Raw genomic sequence first — 15163 nt, forward strand, 5'->3', positions numbered from 1 at the left:
ATACCATTGTCTTTGACCTTTGTCAAGCTAAGACATTTCCCAGAGGCAGATACTTTTTGTCTATTTAGAATCCTTGATGCCCATGATATTGGTTTGAAGCCATATATGCCTCTACCCACCTCAGCATGGTCACCAGCCCAAGATCCAGGCCCCACCTGTCTTTATCCCTCCATGCCAGCCCATCACCCTAGATAGGCCCCTATCTGCAAAAATTGCCCATCCATGCCCCAGAGTTGACAAGAACCTTCTGTGCTCTTTGTGAATATACTCTTAGTATATGCTGCCTGGCATCTTGTGGGGCCTTAGTAAATTCTGACTTCAGATGATTGACCCTACTCACTTGCAGAGTGGGAAGGGAGCCCATCATTGTTCCGGTGGCAGATGGGACTCTATCTGTGGAGGCTAACTTGATGGTACCATTTTGTCTTACATCCATGTACAAAGACATTACTTTGGAAGGTGATGATGGAGGTGGGTGGCTAAAGAACTGGAGAAGGTACAAGGGTTGGGTTTATGGCTATAAATGCCATTGCTGTTCTTAGGTTGGTTCTGACTCATAGTAACCATGTATATCTCAGTTTGCCTATCTGTAAAATGAGCAATGTGAATCTGACAACCATGAGTTCCTTTCCAACTCTAATAACACTTTAGCTGCTGCTGTGGCCTCCGTGGAATCATGGTGTGGCACTGTAGGATAAGCACTGGGTTGTTAACTACAAGATTGGAGATTTAAACCCACCAGTCATATCTCGGAAACTCTATCCAGGGTCACTATGAGTTGGAACCAACTCTCTGGTACCTAAGAACCACAATGGCATACATCGTCATGAACCTAAACTTGCTCAGAGTCATGCAATCAATTCACTGTACTCTTTCCATGCTACAGAGAGCTGCTTTTTGGGCATAAGCTAAGTAGGGTAAAGTAGCAGGTATCAAAGTATGACTGTTGTCTTAGCAAGCATTGATTAAATGGTTTTGCCAAAAATCAACAAGACACTGGATCCAATGGAACATAGCAATTTCCACAAGATGGTTATATTACAGATTCATACAGTGACTTGAGATGCTGCAAAGTAATTAAAACGTAATCAGAGACTGTATGCTCTGTTGATTCTTGCTTGAAGTGTCTGATTTGCATTGTATACATATGGATACAGATTCTCTGAGGATGAAGGAACACCGCAAGGTTGCTTTGCTTTCCTCCAGAAAGAGTAGGAAAATCACCAGCCTGCAGAAGCAGTTTCTAATTGATAAATTCCTAGCAAAGGTGAAAATTAATTAATCTGAGCAAAAAATGAAATCCTGCTCAACCAAGGCTGTAATATGTGTCTTCTAGAGTCGAGATTTTTCTTAGGAGCAGGAAAAAGTCAACGGTTGAATATGTCCAATTTAAGCATTATTTAAAACACAAGACTTTGACAGAGGATTCCAAGCTTCAGCAGTGCATTTGTATCCCCATGAATTAGGTCAGTTGTGTACAGAATACCACAGGCTTGACTTATGCATCTCTTCAATGTCCTTCCTTTCTTTGTTTCTTAGGGGAATCCTGGACTGCAGGGGCTGGATGGAAATGTTGTAAGTTATTTATGTTGTAAGTTATTTATGTTGTGGCGTTCTTAGTGCTTAGTCAACAGTCATTGATGGAGACTTTTTATTCTCTCCATGGTAGTACAGGAACCCTGGTGACACAATGGTTAAGAGCTCAGTTGCTAACCGAAAGGTCAGCAGTTCAAGCCCACCAACTGCTCTGGGGGAGAAAGATGGGCCAGGCTGCTTATGTAAAGATTACAGCCTTTGGGTCAATTCTGCTCTGTCATATGGGGTCACTATAAATCGGAACCTGCCTGCCTACCATCCTTTTTCCTTCCTTCTTTTCCCTCCATCTTACCCTCTCTCCTTCTCTCCCTTCCTCCATTTTTGAACAGGTATTGAGCTCTTACTATTAGCAAAATGCTACGAGTGATCCCTGAAGCAATGTAAACATGGTCCCTGCTCCCTAAGGCTGTGTGAAACTATTAGAACTATGGTGAAAGAATTGCACAACAGCTTAGAGGAAGAAATGCTATCCACCTAAAGATAAATTAGGAGTCCTGGTGTGGCACTGTGGGCTAATGCGTCAGACTGCAAAGTCGTTTGAACTGCAAGGTTGGTGGTTCAAGCTCACCAGCCACTTTGCAGGAGAAAGATGAGGCTGTCTGCTCCCAAAAATATTTACAGTCTCAGAAACCCTATGTAGGGTTGTTGAGACTCAGAATTCAATCAATGACAGTGAGTTTGGTGGCTTTATATTGAAGATAGAGATGGTAACTTTGGAGAAGTGTGGATGGTATTTAGACTGGCTGGAAATGCGAGAAGACTTTGTAAATAGTGTGGGAAAGGTAGGTGTAACATATGACTGTTGTCATACTTTATGCCAAGCATGAGTAAGGATCAAGGGTATACAGGTTCCTAAGTGCTAAACAAAATTGGTTTCGATGCTGTGTTCCTTAAATTTGCAGAATGATCACCATCTTGCTGCTATCATTGTTATAATTCAGTTCAAATTGTTTTCTGATTTCTTTTTTGACCAATAGAATATTTGGAAACATACTGTTCAAGTTCAAAATATTTGGCAATTTTCCAGTTATTGATTTCTAATTTGATTTCATTATGATTAGGGTGTGTACTCTGTATGAATTGAGGTTTGTTTTAGGGCCCAGCATATGGTCTTCCTTGTCGAATGTTCCATATGCACTTGCAGAGTGTTGTTGCGTATGTTGATTTAGAACCTATCCATCAAGCCAATGTAATTTGGATCTTCTGTGCCCTCCTTTTTGTATTAATTACTGAAGGAGGGATATTAAAATCTCCAATTATAATTGTGGATTTGTCTAGTGTACCTTGTAGTTCTATAGATTTCTGCTTTCTGTGTTTTAAGGCTCAGTTATTAGGAGCATACACATTTAAGATTGTTGTCTTCTTGATGAATTGACCTGTTTTATCATTGTAAAATGCCCCTCTTTATCTCTGATAATATTCTATCTTTATATCTACTTTATCTGACACTAACCTCTTTTGCTTTGTTTTCTAAGTTTTATTTTTCCAATATTTAATATAAGTTTCAGATATAGAGCAGAGTTTAATGAATTTTGCAGTGAACGCCTATAGAAGGAGTTCTGGTAGCATAGTGGTTACGAATCAGGCTGCGAACCACAAGGTCAGCAGTTCGAAACTACCAGCTGTTCCGTGGGAGAAACATGAGGTTTTCTGCTCCCGTAAAGATTTACAGCCTCGAAAACCCTATACAGGGTCGCTATGTGTCGGAACCGTCTCCACGGCACAGAACCACCACCACCACCACTTAGTCTGTCCTATTTCCATCCATCTATCCATTCCTCTATCTGTCCATCAATCCATCTTATTTTTCGTGTGTTTCAAAGTAAATTGAAGACAAAAGTTTAGTATTTATTTTCACAAATACTGCAGCATGTTTATCAATATTTAAACTTAAATGTTTGTGTAGCTTTTCTTTTTATGTAAAATGTATATACAGTGAAATTCACAATCCCTAACTGAGCATTTGCTGAGCTTTGACAAATGCATACTCCTGTGTAATCCAAACCCCTATTAAGATACAGATCATTACCATCACCTCAGAAAGTTTTCTCTTGTGCCTTCGTAGTCAACCCCAGCTACCGCCTCACTCCAAAAGCAGCCACTGGTCTGATTTTTTTTTTTTTTTTTCCTCACCAAGGAGCAGTATTTCCTGTTCTGGAGCTTCATATAAAGGGTCTGATTCATCCACGTTGTTTCATGTATCAATAGTTTCTTTCTATTGTTGAGTGTTTATTCTACTATGTGGATGTAATGTATCCATCATTACACCACTTTTATTATCTGAATAAAATTGCTTTGAACATTCTTGTACATTTCCTGTGGACATGACTATTTTCGTTTCTCTTGGATAACTACTGAAAACTTGCTTTTTTTAGGGTCCAAAAGGAGCACCCGGATCTCCAGGAACTATAGGTCCCATAGGATCACCTGGTTTTCAAGTAAGGAGAACTGAAGTTTAATATGTGGTCGTGGTATTCACATGACTGTTTTCCCCACCATGGATTAAATTTAAACCTATAGAAATGTAGACCCTCCTAATGAAAAATGGAAGCCTCCATTCTTGGAGGATCAAAATGAAACATACATTTGCTAGGAGCCATTTGTTGTCTTTATCAGAATCATTGGGACCATCCAATCTGTGCCTCTCAGTCTACCTCAGCCTAAACTGAACAATTGCCACCTTCTACTCCTTCACCTGAAGTCCTGTAGCTTGCTTACCACAAGTTCAGCAGTTTAAACCCACCAGCTGCTCTTTAGAAACCCTATACAGCCAGGATGCAACATGTCTATCCCTTAGGCCACTTAAGGCCTGTGAAATTCTTTGGTTGCCAAGGCAACCGCAGTTCCAACCACCACCTTGTTAAGTTGTTGTTAAGTGCCGTTGAGTTGGTTCCGACTCATAAGCGACCATGTACAGGGTTTTCAAGGGGTGGCTGGTGAGATTGAGCCGCCAACCTTGTGGTTCAAACCAACCTTGCAGTCCAGTGCTTTATCCCACAGCGCCACACCAGGACTCCTCAACACCTTGTTTGGGCAACTCCTACCTACATACCTATCTTTCTGACACCTAGCCTATCACATTAGGTATGAGTTAATTAAATGTTTGGCCAAACATAGCAGACTAATTTTTAACTTGATAATCTGGTAGCATAGTGGTTACGAATTGGGCTGTGAACCTTAAGGTCAGCGGTTCGAAACTACCAGCCGCTCCGTGGGAGAAAGATGAGGCTTTCTACTCCCATAAAGATTTACACCCTCGGAAACCCTGTACAGGGTCGCTATAGGTTGGAACCGACTTGATGGCACTTGACAACAACAACAATTTTGTATAGATATTTTAAATATCCAAATGACCCTTGGCAAAATGAAGGTCCCCACTCCTGGTATACAGAGTCGCTGAGTCAGAACCAACTTGAAGACATTTAACAACAACAACAACTCCCTTACCACCAACACAACAAATGCCCTGAACCCAGAAAAAGTTTCAACATCTTTCTCAACACTATGTTCAGGCAGCTCCTACGGAAGTACCTATCTTTCTAACACCATATCTATTTGCCATATCTGGTACAGAGCATAGCCAGTCATCTCCCTGGTTCTGGGAAAGCCTGTCCCCACATTTTCTCTGTAGTGCATGAAATCTCACCTCTTGTTACTTAAGCTTAGCTTCCCCAAAGATGATCATATTAAAATTTCTGGCCTGGCGGGAGGAATGACCCATGAAAACTCTACTACCTTAGCCTGAATGTAGTTTTCATGTCAATTTGGGAGACTTCAGAGGAGAGGAACTGAAATCTGCTACACCAAAGCCATGCTACCCTTTAGGAGGGGAGGCTTCTCCTCATCGCCTCCCAAATGAGCATGTTCCTTTGGGCTGAAACTAACCAGTACTGGTTTCTGTCTTTTTATTTCTAGGGTCCTCCAGGTCCTCCCGGTTTACCTGGTCCTGATGTAAGTATGCTTTATTTGGCGGCATTTTGCTACTTATCCCTAAGTGTTCTGGTGTCCCCCAAAGAGATATTGGTTTGGTTAAGCCTACTTTATGGTGAAAAGACTTCTTTCCAATGATTTCAGTTCCTGGAGTTTGTTTAGTAACTGATTTTGTTTTTCCTCCCTGCATCCCTGTGCCCCAGGGGAATATGGGGCTAGGTTTCCAAGGAGAGAAAGGAGTCAAGGTAAATCGATTCTGGAAAATACAGTCTGCATTCCGTATGCTCCCCTCAACAAAATGTTTCTGATTACATGCATGTGTCTGCTTGTGTAAGGGAATCGATTTAAATCTTTGCTTTTGGAAATGGCGATTCCCAGCCCACATTGGTCCTCTTGTGGGTTCCCTTGAGGGCTGCCATGCACATGCCACACACAGGCTACTGTTCTCTTGCCTTCAAAACTGTACAGTTTCCCTGCTTCCCACCTGTGAAGTGTGTGTAACTTACAAACATGTTCTCTCAAAATAACTTTGTTCTCTGCCTAACACCCAGTATGTCCCTGGTGTTTCATACGTTGCGTTGCCTTCTCCTTCCTTTTCTTTGCTTTCCCCTTTTCATCCACCACTTCTTCTTATCATCATCAGTCTTTCCTCACCCTCTCTCATTCATCCTTAACCTCTCTTTCATCATTCCTTTGTATTCCTCTCTGTACTAATTATATGGTGATTTGGGGCAGCCTCAAGGGAGGCTGGGAACTTGTCCTTCTCACCCTTTGTGGATTGCATTGCCCTCTGAAGGAGCACATCGAAGCCCTCAGTGTTCCAACGTGGATTTCATTGTCTCTGCTTGTCATCTTAGCAGGCTCGAACTCATTCGAATTTGATCTCTTGCCAAGAGCTAGCCATTCACCTTTCTCAAATCACCTGTTTTGCTCTCTTCTGAGCACCTTTGCATGCATAACTATGGCAACCATGAACTTGTGGTTTCCTTCCATCCATCTCACTTCTTCCTTATGCACTAGTGATGCAAAGAGCATTTAATCAGGCTTTAAATTATCTTCACCCCCTTGGCAATGATAGCTGCAAAGGTGAGTATGAAAAGGCCAAAGTGATGGATAGTTTACTTGTCAGTTGCATCCAAAGGATAAGTACCCCCTCTGTAGAAATAGTCTATGAGACTTAAGCTTTGCTCAGTGTTCTCTCTGATTTTATAGGGTGATGTGGGCCTCCCTGGACCTGCAGGACCACCACCATCTATGGGAGAACTGGAGTTTATGGGCTTTCCAAAAGGGAAAAAAGGATCTAAGGTAGGTGAACACTGAAGAATAGGAAGTTAGTAAGCCTTCTCCAATGAAAACTCAACTCAAGTAACCAGACTACATTGGAAAATAAAGGGTTCTAAATTATAAAGGATTTTTATTTGGAAATGAGGTTACAAGACACATCCTTCTTTTGTTCCTCCTGCAAGACTTTCTAAAAAGTCTTCAGTGTGTTTTTGGGATTGTGGGTGTGGGTGTGCATACATACCTGGGTTTCTGAGTCTTCATTTAAGTGTTACTTTTTGTGTTTCCATCTTGCAGATTCAAGTTTTAAGATGCCAAATAACTGAAAAAAATTTTGGTTTTCCTCCTAATTCCCAATCCTTTTATTATATATGGTGCCTGCAAAGAACTATAACACCACATAGCCCTCTATGTGAATGGTTACTTTTGAGTTCTTTTTTTCTAACTTTGCATTGTGAAGTGAGTGAAGGTTAACAGACAGGATCATCAGTTTTGCTTTCAACTAATCATATGTTTTGTTTCATCTCAATGATTACACTCCCCTCCCTGCAACAACGGTTATCCTGCTTCCTCCATGCAGTTTCCCTTGTACATCTTATTTCTCACAAATCAACACATCAAAAATAATTGGTGTATCCATATAAAACAAAACAAAAAATTCATTCATTTAGTGTCCATTTTGCAAGCCAGTCTCCTGCCTGCAGGTACACAGCCTTTCTCAGTCTATGGGCCTAGAGTCTACAGCTGCTCTATCTCTCCATGCCATTGCCTCTGCCACCATCTCTGCTGGCACCACTTTTCTAGGGAGGGATCCAACACTTCACTTCTCGAGGAGCCTGGGATCCACCATTCCTGCAATGAAACATTAACTACTTCTTCTCTTTAGTTACACATCTTCTTCAATTACAGTTGTGACAATTGCGATTAATCTGTAGCGTAGTGGTTACGAATCGGGCTGCGAACCTTAAGGTCAGCGGTTCGAAACTACCAGGCGCTCCGCGGGAGAAAGATGAGGCTTTCTACTCCCGTAAAGATTTACACCCTTGGAAACCCTGTACAGGGTCGCTATGGGTCGGAACCGACTCGATGGCACTTAACAACAACAACAACAATAATTACTCACAATGGAATCATAAAATCCTATCAGCATCTCCCCCCCACCCCCGTCCCCTTTCACCAACTCCACCTGGAAAAGAGGAAAACTATTCAGTTGGGGTTTCTGCCTTGCCCCCCTCATTCTGAAACTAAGCACTTGAGTTATTTTCTTAAATACATTGTTTGTTCTCAAAACTGAACCCAACAAATAGAAATTACTTTCACCACATGGCAGTAGATGCCCTAAATCATCTGATCTGAATTACCAAGGCTAAGCCATAGACCTATTTAACTGAGATATTTTTATAATCTGTATTTTTACATAAAGCAATACATATTATATACATGGTTGTAAGAAAAGTTGTGTTTGAATGGCTGCGTGCTGTTAAGATTCGGATCACTTTTAGTTATTGTTCTTCTGAACAATGAGTTTTTCTTTAATCTACATTACCTTCCTTTGTGTATTTCTGTTTCCATATGGAAGAGACCCATGCAGGGGAATGTGTTTAATTCCATTTCTTTACTTTTGTCTTTTGGAAGGAGCAGCTCCAGGCCCCATCCATGTGTACAGGAAGTAATCGTCGGTTTAGGATCAGCCATTGTTGGCCTCCTTGATCATTGCCAAACCTTAGGAAGCAATTCCATGGCATATATAGATAAATTCATGTATCAGGGAAAGACAAATTTGAATGGTGTGTCTCCCTGTCCAAATTGTAATTATTACCTTTTGCCCCAAACCATTGGCTTCTTGTAACCTGTAATTTGCTGCATGGATTCTCACTCAACAGCTTCTTCCACTAGAAATAAAATGAAAGATCTTTTGTTGTTGTTGTTTTTCCTGTTTCCCACTTATCCTAGGCATTTCAGATTCTGTTATAGGAAGTTTTCTTTCCCTGCCTGGACCTTGATCCTTCCCACATCACAAAACAACAAACAAAATGCCACTGCCGTCAAGTCAATTTCAACTCATGGACACCCTATAGGATAGAATAGAACTCTCCTATAGGATTTTTTTTTTTTTAATTTTTTTTGTGTGATTTGAGTGAAAGTTTACAGGGCAGATCATCAGTTTTACATTCAACAAATCATATACTTTGTTTCATTACAATGATTATAATCCCCTCCATGTACTATCAGTTACCAGTATTTCTCTCTCTTCATTTATTCATTTTAGCTCTTTTTAAAAAACAAAAACAAAAAAACCACTGAGGCATATAAAATAATTTAAACCACCAAAGGGCACATTCTGTAAGCCTGCCTCCTGGCCACCAGCTCTCAGTCCCTTTCTTCCCATGAATCTAGAATCCTCAGCCGCTCCCTCTCTCCATGTCCCCATCTCTGCCTCCCTCTCTGGTGTCGCTGCTTCTCTGGATAGGGTCCCACATTCCTCTTGTGCTCTTCTCCCTTGGTGGTCCTAGGGTCCTCTGTTTGTGTCCCATAGGATTTTCAAGGCTGTAAATCTTTATGCAAGCAGACTGCCACAGCTCTCTCCCACAGAATGACTGGTGGGTTTGAACTTCCAGCCCTTTTGGTGAACAGTTGACCATTTTAGTCCCTGGGCCATCACAAAGGGCTCCCTAGACTAAGACATTCTGGTGCAGTTAGGAGTTGGGAAGCCTGGGAAATTGATAACACTGCAATCCTGATACTGCTTTGGTTCCCCACTCTCCATCCCAAGCAGCTTGAGAGAACCAGTCTTATTGCTTGCTGCTGCTGCTGCTGCTGCACACTAATTTTTGGTTGACTTTTCCAGGGTCAACCAGGACCTCAAGGTTTCCCAGGCATAGGTGGTCCTCCAGGCCTCCCGGTAAGCTCCTAACATATATTCAAGGGTCTAATTGGTCACATTTTTTAACGATGAAAGGCTAAAATGAAGTTTTAAAAAACCTTTTCCTATGTCTATTATAGAGAATTCTACCCTCTTCATGATTAGAAATCTTTTAAGGAAATATTCATGTTTCTCAGAACCATTGAAGTCATTAGCTTGGTTCCATGAGACTATATAGCTTAGAGGATATTCGCTCATGTTCTAGTGTCAACACAAGACCTAGGCTTGAACTCTAATTTCACCAGTTTCTAGTGGTGTGACTTTGGACAGATTTATTAACTTTTCTCCGCTTCAGTTTCCTCACTTATAAAGAAAACAAGTGATAAGAGTGGGGTGATTATGAGAGTTGAGTTAGATAATGCATGGAAAATGTATCTAATCTTAGTTCACCTATTCCTCGCTGATGATAGACTTTCTTATTATCGGACATTTCGCATGTATGACAACAGTTAAAATCTATTGCCATACTATTTTGCGGTGATAAACTCCAGGGTGCAAAGTGAGAGTCCTGCTAACTATGATGACTAAAGTTATGTGTTATTTTGACTGAGTCAAGAATCTCGGTGGTGGTGGTTAAGTAATGATGAAATTTGGCAGTTATGTATTGATGTTGTGATTTGATATGGCTATCCTACATGTTTGCATAATACCAATTTTTGTACAATGATTTGGTCTTTGGAACCTAACCATGTCAATAAATGAGAAGTAGATGTAATCCTGTCTTCACTTTCCTATCTGTCTTTGCATTTTACATCCTTTCATTCAACCAGTAGCTTTTCAGGGCTCCCATCTATGCATTCCAACACTTTTTAAAGTGTTGAAGAGCAAAGATGTCATCTTGAGGACTAAGGTGCTCCTGACCCAAGCCATGGTATTTTCAATAACATGCGAAAGCTGGACAGTGAATAAGGAAGACCGAGAAGAATTGATGCTTTTCAGTTATGGTGTTGGAGGAGAATATTGAAAGTGCCATGGACTGCCAAAAGAACCAATAGATCCGCTTTGGAAGAAGTGCAGCCAGAGTGCTCCTTGGAGGCCAAGGTGGCCAAACTTTGTCTCTCATACTTCGATTACATTGCCAGGAGGGACCAGTCTCTGGAAAAGGATATCGTGTTTGGTACGTTGGAGGGTCAGAGAAAAAGAGGAAGAGCCCCAACGAAATGGATTATCCAAGTGACAGCATCGATGGACTCAAGTGTGGCAACAGTAGTGAGGTTGGCCTAGGATCGGGCAGTGTTTCATTCTGCTGTGCATAAGGTTGCTATGGATTGGTACTGATTTGATGGCACCTAACAACAACAAATCTATACATTGGGCTGCCATGAGTAGGCATTCTGCTGGATTCCAGAGCTACAACAGTAAATAAGTCAAAGTTCTTGTCCTCAAGGAACTCCAGTTTTGTGGGAAGTGGAAGGGGAGTGACAGGCAATAAACAGTAAAACAAATGCATTAATAACAGTTTCACAGAGTGGTAACTGATACATTGTCCTTGCTGTAGAGTCTATTCCAACTCATCGCTACTCATGTATGGAGTACAGGATTTTCTCTCCGGTAAACTTTTGGAAACAGATCACCAGGCCTGTCTTCCAAAGAGCCTCTGGGTGGATTCAAACCATCAACCTTTCTTCGAGTAGTCAAATAGTCAAGAGCTTAACTGTTTGCACTATCCCAGGGATCCCAGATGATATGTAGAAGATTTATTTTAAAGGCTAAAATGATGGCATGTGGATGGGGAAACTTTGGACAGAAGAGTCTGAGGAGAGGGGATGTGTAAACTGAGATCTGAGTATTGGAAGGGAGCCAGCCGGATGAAGGTTGGGAAGAGTATTTCAGGCTGAGGGAACTGTAAGTACCAAGACTCTGAGGTTAGAAGAAGCTTAGCATTCTACAGCAACAACAAGAAGGTGGGTATGGGTAGAGCAGAGTGAACAAGGACAAGACCCAGACAGAGAGGCAGGGGCCAGATTATGGTGACTTCAAATGTGTCACGAAAAAGGTCCAATATGGCTCTAACTCTTAATGTAATGGGAAGAAGGCTCTAACTTGTTTGGGTTTTTTGTTTGTTTGTTGTTTTAAGAAAACAAGGTCACTCTGGCTGTGTGTGTGGCAGGGTGAGGTAGAGTGAGGGAGAGGAGGGGTAGGGGTAGAGGTAGGGCAGCAAGCTGAGAGGCCATTACAGCAATCCAGGGGAGAGGTGGTGGTGATGGCTTAGACCAGGGTGACAGCAATGGAAATGGAGTGGATGGATTCAAATTGGAAGTTTTTTTAAAACTTTTTGTTGTGGAACAGTTCAAATGTATAAAAGAGTGAGGAGAACGGCAAAACGATCCCTGTGTATACCCATCAGCCAACTCCAACAATTCCCAAGTCATGGCCAACCAGAAGCAAATCACAGGCACCATTGCATCATAAACACCTCAGTCTTTTTAAAAGATAACTTTTTAAAACAAAGTGTTTTAAAAAGTCATCCCTGTAATTAATCATCAACAATGACTTGATATGAGCTAATCAATCAATCAATATTCAAATGTATCTGCTTGTCTCATAAATACATATGTTCACAGTTGGGTTTGTTTGAATCAGAATCCAAACCATGCCCATACATTGAGTTTGACGGATATGTTTCTTAAATCACAATAAGGGTTTTGAAGGACGAGCTGACAACATTGTTGTGGGTTGGATGTTAAAGATGAGACTAGGCCTGCCGCTGCTTGCTGGCATGGATGACTCCAATGCTTCCCTCCTGTTCTTTGAAACACTTTGGCTCTACCAGGTAGCCAGAAAACTAAGCCAGTGGAGCCAGTGGCAAAGGCTACTTCTATGATGACCCCTACCTATGACTCCATAGAGGCAAATGGCATGGAAATGCTTCTGTTTTATGCTCTCCATTTAAATGATCTCTGTAGCTCAGAAATCAGAAACAAGAGAACTCTGGTATCAGAGACAAGAAACATGGACTTGAAGCCTAACTTCAGCTCTAGAACTTTGGGCAAGTTGCTGAGCATTCTCTAAGCATATCTGCACTATGGCCCCGATTTTGAGGCCCCACTGACAATGTATGTGAACACTGCCTCCTACAGTCCAGTTTGTTCTTATGCTTTCATCTCTGTACAAAATGATAACCACCTAGCCACAGGTGGTGAACTAGTCCGGGGAAATAGAACCTGTCTGAATTGAGACATGCTCTAAGAGTAAAATACACACTAGATTTCTAAAACATAATATAAAAATGAATGCAAGATATCTAATTAATAATGTTTATATGATTACATTTTGAAACAATCATATTTATATGAATTGTGATTCATATTTATATTGAATTACTTAAAAGAAAACTCTGTCATTGAATCGATTCCAACTTACAGTGGAGCAGCCCATATAAGGTTTGTTGTTGTTAAATGCTGTTGAATTAATTCTGACTCATAATGACCCTGTTTAGGGTTTCCGCGGAGCAGCTTGTGGGTTTGAGCTGCTGACCTTGGGTTCAAAGGGACCTTGTAATCCAGTACACTATCCTGCAGCACCACACCAGGACTCCTATATAAGGTTTGTTGTTGATGTTGTTGTTAAGTGCCGCCGAGTTGGTTCCAACTTATAGCAACCCTGTATAGCCTTTCTGAGGAGCGGCTGGTGAGTTTGAACCGCCAACCTTACGTACGATTCAACCTGACTTCGCAATTCAGTGTTTATCCTATAGTACCACGCCAGATTTATGAGGTCGTAAATCTTTATAAAAGCAGAAAGACTCATCCTTCTCCCGTGGAGCAGCTGGTGGGTTCGAACTACTGACCTAGCAGTTAGCAATCCAGAGCTTATCCTACAACACCTGTTTATTTTTATCTTTTTTCATGTGAAGGTCAGCGGTTCGAAACTACCAGCCACTCTGCGGGAGAAAGATGAGGCTGTCTGCTCCCAAAAATATTTACAGTCTCAGAAACCCTATGTAGGGTTGTTGAGACTCAGAATTCAATCAATGACAGTGAGTTTGGTGGCTTTATATTGAAGATAGAGATGGTAACTTTGGAGAAGTGTGGATGGTATTTAGACTGGCTGGAAATGCGAGAAGACTTTGTAAATAGTGTGGGAAAGGTAGGTGTAACATATGACTGTTGTCATACTTTATGCCAAGCATGAGTAAGGATCAAGGGTATACAGGTTCCTAAGTGCTAAACAAAATTGGTTTCGATGCTGTGTTCCTTAAATTTGCAGAATGATCACCATCTTGCTGCTATCATTGTTATAATTCAGTTCAAATTGTTTTCTGATTTCTTTTTTGACCAATAGAATATTTGGAAACATACTGTTCAAGTTCAAAATATTTGGCAATTTTCCAGTTATTGATTTCTAATTTGATTTCATTATGATTAGGGTGTGTACTCTGTATGAATTGAGGTTTGTTTTAGGGCCCAGCATATGGTCTTCCTTGTCGAATGTTCCATATGCACTTGCAGAGTGTTGTTGCGTATGTTGATTTAGAACCTATCCATCAAGCCAATGTAATTTGGATCTTCTGTGCCCTCCTTTTTGTATTAATTACTGAAGGAGGGATATTAAAATCTCCAATTATAATTGTGGATTTGTCTAGTGTACCTTGTAGTTCTATAGATTTCTGCTTTCTGTGTTTTAAGGCTCAGTTATTAGGAGCATACACATTTAAGATTGTTGTCTTCTTGATGAATTGACCTGTTTTATCATTGTAAAATGCCCCTCTTTATCTCTGATAATATTCTATCTTTATATCTACTTTATCTGACACTAACCTCTTTTGCTTTGTTTTCTAAGTTTTATTTTTCCAATATTTAATATAAGTTTCAGATATAGAGCAGAGTTTAATGAATTTTGCAGTGAACGCCTATAGAAGGAGTTCTGGTAGCATAGTGGTTACGAATCAGGCTGCGAACCACAAGGTCAGCAGTTCGAAACTACCAGCTGTTCCGTGGGAGAAACATGAGGTTTTCTGCTCCCGTAAAGATTTACAGCCTCGAAAACCCTATACAGGGTCGCTATGTGTCGGAACCGTCTCCACGGCACAGAACCACCACCACCACCACTTAGTCTGTCCTATTTCCATCCATCTATCCATTCCTCTATCTGTCCATCAATCCATCTTATTTTTCGTGTGTTTCAAAGTAAATTGAAGACAAAAGTTTAGTATTTATTTTCACAAATACTGCAGCATGTTTATCAATATTTAAACTTAAATGTTTGTGTAGCTTTTCTTTTTATGTAAAATGTATATACAGTGAAATTCACAATCCCTAACTGAGCATTTGCTGAGCTTTGACAAATGCATACTCCTGTGTAATCCAAACCCCTATTAAGATACAGATCATTACCATCACCTCAGAAAGTTTTCTCTTGTGCCTTCGTAGTCAACCCCAGCTACCGCCTCACTCCAAAAGCAGCCACTGGTCTGATTTTTTTTTTTTTTTT

At 40.9% G+C, this 15163-nt stretch overlaps 1 protein-coding gene across 1 annotated transcript in view; it reads left to right on the forward strand.

Annotated features, from left to right (window-relative positions):
- COL4A6 (collagen, type IV, alpha 6) overlaps nt 1-15163 on the forward strand; it is a 90417-nt gene that overhangs the window by 12347 nt on the left and 62907 nt on the right. The window contains exons 6-11 of the mRNA XM_006871061.1: nt 1540-1575; nt 3972-4034; nt 5512-5547; nt 5730-5771; nt 6739-6831; nt 9656-9709. Coding sequence (XP_006871123.1) covers nt 1540-1575; nt 3972-4034; nt 5512-5547; nt 5730-5771; nt 6739-6831; nt 9656-9709 — 324 coding nt within the window. The remainder of the gene's footprint in view (nt 1-1539; nt 1576-3971; nt 4035-5511; nt 5548-5729; nt 5772-6738; nt 6832-9655; nt 9710-15163) is intronic.

This window comes from Chrysochloris asiatica, unplaced genomic scaffold, assembly GCF_000296735.1.
Source record: "Chrysochloris asiatica unplaced genomic scaffold, ChrAsi1.0 scaffold00159, whole genome shotgun sequence".
Lineage (NCBI taxonomy): Eukaryota > Metazoa > Chordata > Mammalia > Afrosoricida > Chrysochloridae > Chrysochloris > Chrysochloris asiatica.